Source organism: Mirounga angustirostris, unplaced genomic scaffold, assembly GCF_029215605.1.
Source record: "Mirounga angustirostris isolate CCGP_5_RB_7025 unplaced genomic scaffold, mMirAng1.0.hap1 SCAF_3, whole genome shotgun sequence".
In the NCBI taxonomy this organism is placed as follows: domain Eukaryota; kingdom Metazoa; phylum Chordata; class Mammalia; order Carnivora; family Phocidae; genus Mirounga; species Mirounga angustirostris.
The window spans coordinates 2,561,977-2,575,588 of NW_026991711.1; the positions used below are offsets into that span (position 1 = coordinate 2,561,977).

The following is a 13,612-nucleotide window of genomic DNA, read 5'->3' on the forward strand; positions in this document are numbered from 1 at the left end:
CAGTTTAGCGTTATTTTTTCAGGTAACCTCTATGCCCAACGTGGGGCTGGAACTCGTGACCCCGAGATCAAGAGTCAGACTGAGACCGCCAGGCGCCCTCACCGTTTAGCTTTGTTAAGTCCAAACGCTGTCAGCTTTGTTCCAGATCTTTGTAAAAATGAATCACTCATTACAGATAGAAAGAAACGAGGCCCTTTTCTCTCCTCCCTGGTCCTGTCCCTCCGGTCTCACACTCCCTTCGTGCCGCTTGAACTTCAAGGACTCAGAGACTCTAAAGCCCGTCACCAGGGATGTGTATTCGCGGCCTGGCGCGTTCCTGCCCCCACCGGTGTGGCCAGTGTGGACGTGTCTTTCTAAAGCAGGCCAGTGGGAGTCAGCAGGAAGGGATCTCAGTGAGGCTGTGGCATCTTTGGAAGTGTCCATTTTGGGGGCACCCGGCTGGCTCTGTTGGTAGATCCTGCGACTCTGGGCCTCGGAGTCATGAGTTCAATCCCCACGTTGGGCATAGAGGTTACTTAATAAAAAAAAAATTAAAAATTAAAAGAAATGTCTGTTTTTAGCCACGTTTAGAGAATTCACGAGTGTCTGTACCCTGAGCTCTGTGCGCAGGGGCAGGTGACGGCCTTGGGAGCTCCGCGTCTGCCCGGGGCGCCCACAGGCCCACGTTCTCACCGTGCTGACAGTTACGTTCTTGCTGTTGTTCCAGGCAGAGGCCCCGGCCTGGCCCTAGTAGGCAGGTGCTCTGGGGACAGTGACACAGACTTTGAGTGTCTGGCCAGCCCCATGGTCCCCAGCAGCCCTGCTAGTTGTAGGCTGCAGTTTTGTGGGACCTGAGGTTTTTCAGGAATGCAAGTGTTAGAGCAGAGATGTGATGCTTTGAATTCAGTTACCTTGTTATTCATATGTGATGCTAAATAGTTCTATTTTCAAAAGCTATGGTAAAAATTCTCTTGATTTTATGTGCTCTTTTGTTAAAGTTGGAAAACCACTAAACTCTACCTATGAAAAGAAAAGGTAATTTTGTATTTTTTTTTAGATTTTACTTATTTGACAGAGAGACAGCGAGAGAGGGAACACAAGCAGGGGGAGAGGGAGAGGGAGAAGCAGGCTTCCCGCGGAGCAGGGAGCCCGATGTGGGGCTCGATCCCAGGACCCCGGGATCATGACCTGAGCCAAAGGCAGACGCTTAACGACTGAGCCACCCAGACGCCCCAATTTTGTATGTTTTTAAAAGCATCTATTATATCCAGAACAAAGAGAATTAAATCTCTGTACCAGGAGGTAAAGCTATGAATTGGAGATTCGTGAAATTAAAACAATTTGAGTTTCTGTGTACATCAATTAAATTACCATGCATATTAATTTGAAGTTGCGATCCATTTGCTGGTTGCATAAAGGCTGGGAGGATTAACTGTAAATGTGCTATTTGAACTAACCCATGTCTCTACGCTGCCCTGCAGTCTGGTGTTTGGAAGCCAGCTGGACATCCACTCGGGCGGGGTCGATCTGGCCTTTCCGCATCACGAGAATGAAATCGCCCAGTGTGAGGCTTTCCATCAGTGCAGGCAGTGGGGAAATTATTTTCTGCATTCTGGTAAGTCATGACTTTGTGTTAATTTGTTCTATTTCGGTTCTGTCGATTTTCTTTATTGGTGAAACCGCTGCATTTGCAAACGCATGGCTCCAGTAGGTGAAGAAACAGAGTTGGCTCTCCCAGCGTTTGAGTCTGAAGCAGCTGGATGTGAGCCTCTCCGGATCGGAGTTACGAGTGTGCCTTTTTGGAAGAAGTGCGGACTGAGTGGAATGTGGGAACATTCTCGGTGCGGGGGTGGCGGCAAAAGTGTACCGTGTGGCGGGCGGTGGGCTGCCTGATGTTACACTTCTCTCGGGTTCCCAGGACCGTAAGCCCTGAGGCTGCTTGGCCCGGGGCGCGCCCACTGCTGCGTTTCCCGCACCCCAAGCCCTCCTGGGAGGCGCCCCCACGGTGACCGCCATCTCTGAATCAGACCTTGGTTCCCTGCGACGCAAGGCCCACGACTGCGCTGCCCACGGGAGTCTGGGAAGAAACAAAGCAGAAGCGGAGCGGGCCCAGTGGCTGCTTCTGGCATCGTATTTCCTGGGGGGAACCCAACAGTGGCTGAAACCCTGTATTTCTGCCAACAATGCGGCTTGCTGGCAGATTCCTGAAATAGGGCGAAAGCCTGATGGTCCCGGTTCCACCCGGGGCCAGCAGGGTGGGCGCTGCGCAGGGGCTCCAGAGCTGACCCCTGGGGCCCGGCACATGCCACTGTCTCCCTCTGGCATGGGACTGGAGGGGAAGGCACCTGCGGCATAAATGCGCACAGAGCCCGTCGGGCAGAGACCCTCCAATGACCGAGGCGCCACGCCCCGTCCCGTCTCACACGCAGGGACACGGCACCCGGATGAGCCGTCGGGCACACCTGCCGTGGCCGTGCTCCCGTGGCACTGCGTTCTCCTTCATCTCCTTCATCCCATGGCCGCCCGGGGCTGGGGGAACAGCTGTGTCTCCTTCCTGATGTAAAGGATGCAAGAGAAGTCGTCAGATGGGTTTCATTTTCCAACGACTGTCAACTTAAAAAATGTTTAATTGTGTTTGGTGTGGACATGTTACATTGAAGTGCGTGTTGAAGGTTATATTTCTGTTTGGAAGCCACATTTTCACCAGTTCTCGGAAAGCTCGTCCGTGGAGCCCCGTTGTGCTCGATGTCCTACCGTGTTAGGAGAGGGGGCCCCGGAAGTAAACCATGTGAACGTACAGCCCAGGGGAGCCCCGCTGGGACTGAGAAGCCCCGGACTTGGGTCCTCCTATCTTCCGTACGTGGGGGTGAAGGAGTGCCAGGCTCTCGAGAAGCCCGCGGAAACGGACTGCAGCGGGAAATTGAATCCGTCCTTCTCAAAGACGTGCAGTTCGGAACGTCCGAAATCCAGTGGATATTGCTGGGTGCCTGGTTTGCAGAAGCAGAGTTCTGGCCTCTGCTGGGCTGACGAGGCCTCAGGCTGGTGTTTCCAGGGCGCAGGACGGGGGGCAGGGTGGCACGGGGTGCCGGGGGGGCAGGGCGGACCCCACGCCCTCCAGCAGGTGCGGTTGTGGCTTCCCTCCTGGGGGTCACTGTCCTATAGCAATGCGGACGTGGGTGTTTGCCTCCTGCAGAGCGAGCGCGGCGTGTGAAGCTGACCCGCAGCCCCAGCTGCTCCCCCCTCTTCCACCCAGTTCAGAACAAACTACTGTTTTTGTTTCAGGGCATTTGCACGTGAAAGGCGAAGAAGAAAAAATGTCCAAATCACTGAAAAACTACATTACCATTAAGGTAACGGGGCACCGCTGACCTGTCCGGAGGGCTGCTGTGTGGGGCGACCCCAGTCTCTGATCGCCGGTGCTCCCGGCCCTGACAGGCTTCTCCTCCCGCCACGTTTAACTTACTGTTTCTCGTGGTAAAAGCGCGGCGGTATCCGGCATTCTGGTTCTCGGCCGAGTCCCCTGCCCCCCGTGGGCCGGCTTCCCCACGGACGTCTGCCTGTCCCCTCCTGCGTCCGGACGCTCACACCACCTTCTTCCCTGGCCTTGGCCCACACGGCTACCCTGAGTCCCGTTTACCCCTTTTCCTGTCCCAGCGCCCGCCTGCCGGCCTGTGGCTTCATGACTTCGCTGTGCTGTGGGGGCGGGGGCGGCGTGTGAGTGTCCACATGAGCGGAAAACACGTGAACTCACGGGTCGCTTCCAACACTTCGCTCATCTTTGGGCCCATAAAGCCAAATGTAGTTTTAATTGCAAATGTTAAAATGCAAGGCCAGTTACCAGACCCTCATCCCCTAAACACGCAAGCACTCGAGCTGTTCCCACCAGATTTACATACAGTCGCCCCCTGTGCGCGGTCTCGCAGACGTGGTCTCACGGTCACGGTCTCACAGACGCGGTCCGGGGCCGTGACCGGCAGCCTCGCGCTGCGTCCCGAACCTGCGTCCGTCCCCTCAGCTCCCCTCGTCATGGGGGCATTCGAACTCTCTCCTCATCACCAGAGGGGCTAGCACCGACAGGAAGGTATGTTGAGGGAGAGGGAGACCACATCCCAGTAACTTTCATCACAGCATCACGGTTGTATGTGTCCTATTGTCGTCGTTAATCCCTGTGCCTGCAGTATAATTAAATGTTCTCAAAAGCATGTTTGTCCAGGAAACCCAGAGGCTTTGGTCCTGTCACATATTCAGGCATCCACAGGGGCTGCGGAGCGTATCCCCTGCGGATGGGGGCGCTGGAAGCCAAAAGGGGAGTGCCCCTCATAAAATAGTCTTTATATGCTTTTCTTAACTGGAAGTGTTCAGTGTTCTACACATTTTCCTACAGAAGAGTTAAACTTATATACTTGCCACAGATTCAAGAGTTGTTACTTTGCTACCTTTACTGCTTCTGGGGTACTGATGGGAGCGGTGGGCACATAGGCGTGCACGGTGTGTACTTTATCACCACGGTTGCTGAGCCATCGGACATCATGACACTGCCCCATTCTGCGTGCTACTCCCCAAAACAAGGACGTTTTCCTGTGTAACCCAGATGCCAAAAACGTCAGCACTAATTCCTTAACATCACTGACTCCTCAGTGTTCGGATTTTTCCATGTGTCCCAATGTCTTTTATAGCCTTGGTTTTTTTCAAACCAGGATCCAGTGAAGGTTCCTGTGTTGCATTTCTATGCTGTGTCTTCTTGGGCCTTTCAGAAGGTATTTTTCATTGTGGTGAAACACAGAACATAAAAGTCACCGTCGTAACTGTTGTTACGTGCACGGTGCTCGCGTCATTGTGCAAGAGAGCTCCAGAACTTCCTTATCTGGCCAAACTGGACCTTTCCCCTGTTGAGCAAGTCCCCGCCGCCCCCTGGCGTCCGCCAGGCTGCTCCCTGGTCTCGTGACAGACGGTGAGCACTCTGGGAAGCGCATGGAAGTGCAGACACGCGGCATTTGCCCTTTGTGACTGGCCTGTTCCACCCCGCGTGATGCCCTCCAGGTCCATCCGTACCACAGCAGATGGGGGGAGACAGGAGCTCCTCTGTGACTGGGTGTTTCTGGCTTCTGATCCACAATAGTCTCTCTCCTTTTATTTTCTGTGTGGTGTTGACTTTTTGAAGACATGAGCCCAGTTTTGTTGAACATCACGCATTTTGTATTTGTTTCTCTGTGGTGTCATGTAACTCGTTCTTCTGTCTCCCGTTCTCCCCGTAGCTGGAAGTGAGGCCTCGAGGCTTGACTCAGGTCGGGGTAAATCTGGTGGGAACACTTCCTCCGCGGTGCTGTGGGCCCACACGGCAGCCCTCTGGGGGCCACAGCGCCAGGCCGTCCTGCCGTTAGTGATGGGTCTGACCGCTGGGGTCCGTGACGGCCACCACATCTCTCTGATGTAGAGATTCTTACCTCCTTCCCGTGCGCCTGGACAGCCAGCGAGTTTATCTGCCGCCAGGCATCCCGTACCCTGACCGCTGCCGCCTGTGGTGTTCATGTCCGCTGGGGGCTTCGCCCCGTCCTGCACGTCGGTAGTCCTGGTGAAGCACGCTGTCTTGTGCTGTTGCCCGGCTGGCCCTCGTCTTCAAAGACGGGGGTTCTCTGTTGCTCTCTTTTCAGTATTGCTAGGAGTTCAGCTTTTGTACTTTGTGTATTATCAATTCAGTCTTCATCCTTTTATGCCGAAATTATCCCAGATTTGACCCGGGGGAAGGCATGGAGGAGGCTCCCTTGACTGGTTCCTGCGTCCCAGGGAAATGCCCCGTGTGCATCCTTGCTTTCCGCCCTGTTTCCCTTTGCCTCTGGCCCCAAAGCTGCCACTTCTCCAAGGAGCTTTGCTGCCTTTGCGAGGACATGGAGTTTTGAGCCAAGGTCTGGGCATTTGGTGTGTTTGCTGCCGCTGGAGTGACATTGCTTCCAGGCCCCTTCAGGGGACAGAGCTGGAGGACGAGATGGACCCCCACGCGCGAAGTTGTCAGCCGCTGGAGTTCACTGTGAGCTATCCAGTCTTCCACGGCGGGACTGGCTTGTTCTAGCTCTTTTCCTCTTTTACAAAAAATCTTGTTTCCTTACAACAGCATATCAGCTTTGTGCTTTATCTTAAAATCGACATGTTGTAAAATTTAATACCAATATTCCTATTAACAGTAGAGTAATTGTATTGAGTAAAGTTAAGGTTTTCTAGCAATTCTGGTTTTAATAACAGCTTTACTGAGACATAACTCACATATGGAGGCTTCACCCTGTACAGTGTATTATTCAGTGGTTTTTAGCATCTTCACAGAGTTGGGCACCTGTCCCAGCCACCTACTTGACACGCTCCCCGAGCCACACGGAAACCACGCGCCCGTGAAGCACTCACTCCCCTCCCCCCTCAGCCCCCAGCGTCCCCTGGTCTTTCTGTCTCTGTGGACTTGCTGGTGCTGGGCTTGCGTTTCCTGTCGCTCTCAGCCTCTGGCACGGGGGTCACGCGGCTGGGCACACGCCCGCACAGAGTGTAATTATTTGCTGGGTGGCGTCCCCCTTAGCTGCACAGCAGGCTCGTTTGTCAAATTTGTTTCCAGTTGGAGGGCATCTCTTTCCCCTTTCCCTTTCCCTCTATTTTCTGAGAGCATGAAGTGTTGTCCGAGTTCAGCAGGGAGCACTGAACCGAGGGCCCAGGACGCCATCCCCAGTGCGCCTCTGCCGTGTGGCTTGTCCCCAGGTCACCTTCCCAGAGTTCGCTGTGACAGAAGGAAGCCGTCTGTGTAGGAGTCCTGATTTTCTCCTCCTCATGCGGTGCACCGTGTGTCCTGGAGTGCACCTTGCTTCTCCCCCTTCACAACAAGTGGTTTTAGAAGGAGTGGGCTTCCCCCAGGAAGTGTGCAGGCTGCAGACAAGGCCGGGGAGCCGCGGGGCATGAGGAGCCCTCCTCCTCCCCGGCCACGCTCCCCGGCTGCCCGTGTTCTCTCCCAGAGCAACTGTCACCAGCTTCTTGGCACAGTGCACGTGTGTAAATACATTTCTCCGTTTTTTCTTTCCACCCAAGTGGTCGAACTGTTTTGCACTTGCTTTATTCACTTAATGAATCTTTTGGGTCAGTTTCTTCCATATGGAGTTAATTCTTCAGAATGGCTTGGTTGTCCGTTGCATCTTAATTAATTTAAACAGTGTCCTGTTGATGGTCATTTAAATTGTGTCAAACTGTCTACTAGAGGGTGTGCATTTTATTTTATTTTATTTTTTTTTAAAGATTTTATTTATTTGTGAGAGAGAGAATGAGAGAGAGCACATGAGAGGGGGGAGGGTCAGAGGGAGAAGCAGACTCCCTGCCGAGCAGGGAGCCCGATGCGGGACTCGATCCAGGGACCCCGGGATCATGACCTGAGCCGAAGGCAGTTGCCTAACCAACTGAGCCACCCAGGCGCCCAGGGGTGTGCATTTTAAATGTTCATAGATGTTACAGCGCCTGCATTGCTTTTCACGAGCACTTGGGGGCCCATGGGGTGCTGCTGTACCATGATTAGTGTAGTATGAAGGCCGTCAGAGGATGTGTGCATGCAGAGTGTTCTGGACAAAGCCTCTGGTAGCATAGCAGGTGTGCTCGACGTTCCCACCGGCAGGGAATGAACGTGTCCATTTCCCTTATCCACATGAACTCCGTACAGTCTTAATCTGGTTAACGTTTTCCTTGTTAACTTGGTGAAAATTGACAGCTAGATTTTAAATTTCCATTTCTCTGTTTATTATGGTGCATTTGAGCGTGTGTACTTACTGTCTCGTTACTTTGTATTTTGGCCAGTCTGCAACTTGGCCTTGCGGGCAGTCCCTGGGGATGCTCAGCCATGTCTGTCATGGAAAAAACACGTGTCAGTTTCCCAGTTTCTAGCAGGAGGTTTTCCCGCCAGTCCTCATTATTTGGGAGACCATGGACAGGCTTTTAGAATGGTCTGCAGGAAAACTTGATTCTGCTTGACAGACTGGAGTCCGCGTGGGGAAAGCTCAACCATTACAGTTCAGATAACAGCTCAAAACGGGCCTTTTCTAACCTCTAGGTTGTGATTTGGGACCCGTTACCTTACTGTCAAAGTCTTAGTTTTTCCTTCTGAACATGACCTAGCAGCGCCCACTCTGAGGGCCCCCGAGCACGTGAAGTGAGGCAAAGGGCCGAGTCTGTGGTCAGTCCGCCTGCCCCGGGCGCTGGGGGAAGGGCCGTGTGCGTTAGGGGGGGTTGCACCCAGCTTCCTGCTGGCCTGCGCCCCCGTAGCTCACTGTCTGAGCGTTCGCCGCCCCCTGGCCTCCCAGCACACAGGCCAGGTGACATTTCGCCTGTCCAGGAGCTGTGGTCATGCTGTGCGTGGAGGCTGAGCAGTGGGAGGAATAGGGTAAAGTGTGACCTCCACAAAGACCAGCAACAGGGAGGGCGACCCAGGTATTCAGGGCAATGAGGTTCGGGAAGGTACAGCGCTTCCCCCCTCCCTTATCTTTCCCAGCTTCACTGAGGTATGATTGACAGGTGCAACTGTGTGTATTTAGAGTGTACAACATGATTTGATACGCATGCATGTGGTGAACTGTTTGCACATAGGTTAGTTAACACACGAGAACACTTACGATCTCCTGCGTGCAAGTTTCAAGTACCCGACACAGTGTTACTAATTACGGCCGCTGTGCTGTCCGTTAGAGGCCCAGAGCTGCTTCATCATAGAGCTCAGAATCTGTACCCTTCGACCAGCATCTCCCCATCTTCCCCAGCCCGAGCCCCCGGCAAGCACCATTCTACTCTGTTTCTGTGAGCGCGACTTTTTTTTTTCTTCCACACATGGGTGGATCCTACAGTATTTGTCTTTCTCTTTTTATTTACTTAACATAATGTCTTCCAGGTTCATCCATTTGTCACAAATGGCAGATTTTTTTTTTGACGACTGAATAATACTTCATTGTACGTACATGTGTCTGTATCACATTTGTCTAATCCATTCGTCCATTCACAGACACTTAGGTTGCTTCCGTATCTTGGCTGTTGTGAACAGTGATGCAGTAAACATGGGGGTGCAGATACCTCTTCGAGATACGGATTTTGTTTCCTTCAGGTAATTATCCAGAAATGGAATTCCTGGGTCGTAGGGAAGCTCTATTTTTTTTTTTTTAAGATTTTATTTATTTGACAGAGAGACAGTGAGAGAAGGAACACAACAGGGGGAATGGGAGAGGGACAAGCAGGCTTCCCGCGGAGCAGGGAGCCCTATGTAGGGCTTGATCCCAGGACCCCGGGATCATGACCTGAGCCGAAGGCAGACACTTAACGACTGAACCACCCAGGCGCCCCGGGAAGCTCTATTTTTAACTTTCTGAGGACCCTCCATACTGTTTTCCAGAGTGGCCACGCCGGTTTGCATTCCCACCAGCCGTGCACGAGGGTTCCCCTTTCTCCGCATCCTCACCAACACCTGTTGTTTCTTCTGTTTTTGATTCTAGCCATTCTGACAGGTGTGAGGTGGTATCTCATCATGGTTTTGATTTGCATTTCCCTGATGATGAGTGATGGTGGGCATCAGTATGTCTTCCCTGGAGAAATGTCTGTTCATGTCTTCTGCCCATTTTTGAATCAGGCTGTCTTGTGCTGTTGAGCTGTAGGAGTTCTTTATGTATTTTGGGTACTCACCTCTTATCAGATACATAGTCTGCGAATGCTTTCTCTGGGTCCGTAGCCCACCTTTCCGTTTTGTTGGATGTCACCCTGTGTACACCCAGAACCAGCGGCCAGCAGTCAAGATAAACCCAGTGCTCGGCAAGTGGTAACAGGACAGTAGTTGGATGTGGTTGTCCTTTCATTCTGTTATTATCAGCAGTTGGCTCCCAGGGACCAAATGCTGTAGAAACACTAGATCACAGATTTCTCCTTGTGGTACTGTAACTCCTTCACGGGAGCCCCCCACGGTGGTGAGAAGAAACATCTTGTCCTGTTGCTGGGCTGTGGAGAACTAGTACCTTAGATTTCTGAATACACATTGAGGTTAATCTGAATGAGTACATATTCTGACTGGGAGGAAAAACCCTTTAAAATAAAACCCTAGGGGCGCCTGGGTGGCTCAGTCGTTAAGCATCTGCCTTCGGCTCAGGTCATGATCCCAGGGTCCTGGGATCGAGCCCCGCATAGGGCTCCCTGCTCGGCCAGGAGCCTGCTTCTCCTTCTCCCACTCCCCCTGCTTGTGTTCCCTCTCTCGTGGTGTCTCTGTCAAATAAATAAAATCTTTAAAAAAATAAATAAATAATTAAAAAATAAAACCCTAAAATCCTTTTAGGATTTTAAATGGAGTTTAAATGGAGTGAAATAGGGTTTAGGAGTGAAATAGAGAATGTAGCCACCCAGAAAATACTAAAATGGAAGAGAGATTCTCTTTTTTAGAAAGATCAGAGTGCTTCAGTGGACAGAAAACAGCCATACCACTTTAAATTTTTTAACCGAATGCACAAATACGAGCAGAAAGGCAATAGAGAAGGAAAAGGTGTCCAGTTCAAAGAAAGCACAGGTTTGGAGAACGTGGCGCGGTATCTGTTTCTCTGGCGGATGAGCGGTCTACAGCCGACCTGTGAGAGGCACCGCTCAGCCTTGCTGGAAACAGCTCCCCACTGACTCCGGACTCCTACACACCAAACATCTGGCAAAAACTTATGAAAAAAGCAACACGAGCAAAACAGCAATTGAAAAAACCAAACAGCACAGGAAAGGAGGTGTGGCGGTTGGGGACTGGTCCCCTGATACGTGCTTGCAGGAAAGCAACTTGTAACAAGCTATAAAGCAGCTGAGTCTGCGCTTCCCCGAAGGAATTCTAAAGAAACTATTCGGACGTACGGGAAAAAGGCAAAGAGGGTGGCCGGAAGGCCCTGTGCGTGCTGGTGAGCGGCCGTCCACGTGCCCCTGCGTTCCAGGCGTAAACCCAGACCAGCACTCAGGTCCAGCGGAGCAGAGCCGCACCCGGAAGCCATGGCCCCCAGGTCCTGCTGCACGGCGTGGCCCAGGCACAGGAAGCCTGTGCACGTAACTGCTCAGAGAAGCACCATTCGTGGGCCTGAGAACTGGGAGGACCTCAGAAGTACCACAGTGGGGAAGTGAACTAGCAAGTAAGACCCAAGGAGGACTAAGCACAGACAGCAGCACAGAGCTGCGAGCTGGGATGGAGCCCCCGGGACTGCGGGGACAGGTTTTCCGTTCTCTGAGCCTCGTCTCTGACACCGGGGTAGGGGACACGCTGTTCGAACATGTTAGACCCTAGCCGTCTGTGAGCGATGAGGTCTGCTACAGGGTTCGTGTTCTGTCTGCTTACACTGTTTGTGGTGTAGTAACTACACTGCATTTGAAGTGTGTCTGCTCGTCCTTCCCCAGGAAGGCTGTCAGCGCACCTGCTCCCAGGGGGCCACCTGCCGGTCCTGGTGCGGGGTCCGGGCCACGGTGTCCTCCAGCTGTCACCCGCTGGGTCACTGTTGCTGAGGGAGGCCAGAAGTAACTGCTAGACACGGAGCGGGTTCACAGGAGAAGGGCTGAGAACGTCCTTTTGCTCACAGAGAATCCACGACAAAGGGACAGGATGGTTTCGGGTTTTGACCTAAACTCCACGTTGTCAGATGGTCCTGCTGGAGCTGGCTTGTCCTCGGTGCCGCCGTGGGCCGTGTCCAAGCCCGTCCCTGGCAGGCCGAGCAGTGCCCCGCGGAGGCCGTCTGTCCCCCTTCCCCCCTCACCCCGGAAGGTCACTGAGCGCGTCTTGCTGCAGCCACCACATGGAAATTTGTTGAGTTTCATGCTGTTTGAACAACTTCTGCCAGGTTTCCCTGGTTATTCCTCCTCATAGAGAAGGGATACGCTTCTTTGCGTAGACGTTCGGGAAGTCATCCATTCAAGGACAGGTTCTCACTGATGTTTAATCAGAGGTGGTGGTGTGTTCTTCAAGAAACCTGAGCTTGGGGCCTGCTTCATCTTAGCGCTGACACAGGCCCAGGAGCTGGGCACCCCCCCCGCACCCTTCCCTCGCTTGGCCACTGCGTCGTGGGAGGGGGCTCCCGAGGACAACAGCGCAGACTCCCTGCATCAGCGCAGAGCCAGGTTTGCCCCCAGCCAGCCTTTCCCACAGACACTGACTGAACAGGGAAGACCCTGTGGGAACGTGGGGTGGGGGTGCGCTAATAGTCTGGAAACAAAACAAAGCTTTTCGTAAAAATTCCTGATGGCTTGATATGCCAGATCAGCTCACGCAGTTGTCGTACGTACTCTGATTTCCCATTTCTCCCTGATCTCTCCCTGTTAGGACTTTCTGAAGATGTTTTCCCCTGATGTCTTCCGGCTCTTCTGCATGCGGAGCAGCTACAGGTCAGGTGAGCGAGACGTGAGGCCCGTGCGCACTCAGGCGGCTCAGGGAAGAGCCCTCTGACAGCGCTTGGGGAATGGCTGAACACGGGCTAATGCCTGAAAGGAAGCCGGAGGATGCACTATTAGGAAGCATAATCCCAGCTCCCAGCCAGAAGGTTCCAGAAGCTTGTCTCTTGGAGGCCATGGGTTTTCCAGTTGGGCCCCAGCTCTCCTCTGTGTGGGTCTGGACGCGGGGCCCGGGTGGAGGGCATGTTCTCAACATGCTGTAAAGCACTGAGTTTGAGAGCCTGTCGTCGCTCCCTGTGCTGGAATACAGAGCCCTAAGTCCCCACCGTTGGCTGGTCTCCCAAGAGGTGGTGTAGGGCCCAGGGGTCTCTCCCGCCTCCCAGAGTCACCTGTCTCAGCAGGAGTGAACCCCTTGGCCAAAGCATATTGGGAATGGTGCTGAGGCCCGGGTCAGGATAGACCCTCATGATCCGAGTGGGGCGGGGGAGCAGGTGTCCTGCGTCCGCTGCTTGGCTTCTGGCTGAGAAGCGCCAGGCCTGCAGAGTGCCTCCCGCGTCCCCTCCACAGCCATCGACTACAGTGACGGCACCATGCTCGAGGCCAAGCACCTCCTCCTGACAGCGGCCGCGTTTGTGGAGGACGCCCGGGCCTACATGAAGGGGCAGCTGGTATGCGGCCCCATCAGGGACGATGTGCTGTGGGAGAGGTAGGTACCCTCCCAGCATCCACCCGAGGGTCGCGGGCGCCAGACGTGGGGCTGCCTGAGACGGGAGAGGCTTTTGGAGGCTGAAGTCCCCCGGGGCTGCTGGTGCAGGAGGTGCCTCGGGCGAGTCGGTGGTCCTGTTGGGGAGAGACGAGGATGCCCTGTGTGCGGGGTGGCTGTGAGGGGCGGGGGGTCACACCCGTGCCTGGACAGGCGCTCACTGGCGTTTGTCGGTGAGCGATGCAGAGGCTCTGGTCACCTTGCTCCACGGGTAGGAGCCCAATCCTTCCCCATGCCTGGAAATCGGGGAGTCTGCAGGAAGTGGGGTGAAGACCAGTGATGGTGGGCAGTGGGGAGCTAGTCTTGGAGACAAAGCTTCAGTGTCTGAAGCAGCAGGCGTGCAGGAGGGAGGACTGAGGGGACCGGAGTGTCCTTGCCATGGCTGGGGAAGGAAAGGAGGTGGGGAGAGCGTGCTGGCGGGCGGGGGGCGAGGCTCCAGCAGCAGAGGGAAGGACGTGGAGAGGCCGCAGCCCGGTGCGGGAAGCAGAA

General features: G+C 53.9%; 1 protein-coding gene across 1 annotated transcript in view; it reads left to right on the forward strand.

Moving 5' to 3' along the window:
- Positions 1-13,612, forward strand: part of CARS2 (cysteinyl-tRNA synthetase 2, mitochondrial) — a 49,632-nt gene that overhangs the window by 27,495 nt on the left and 8,525 nt on the right. The window contains exons 8-11 of the mRNA XM_045869709.3: positions 1,461-1,594; positions 3,262-3,329; positions 12,293-12,359; positions 12,928-13,066. Coding sequence (XP_045725665.1) covers positions 1,461-1,594; positions 3,262-3,329; positions 12,293-12,359; positions 12,928-13,066 — 408 coding nt within the window. The remainder of the gene's footprint in view (positions 1-1,460; positions 1,595-3,261; positions 3,330-12,292; positions 12,360-12,927; positions 13,067-13,612) is intronic.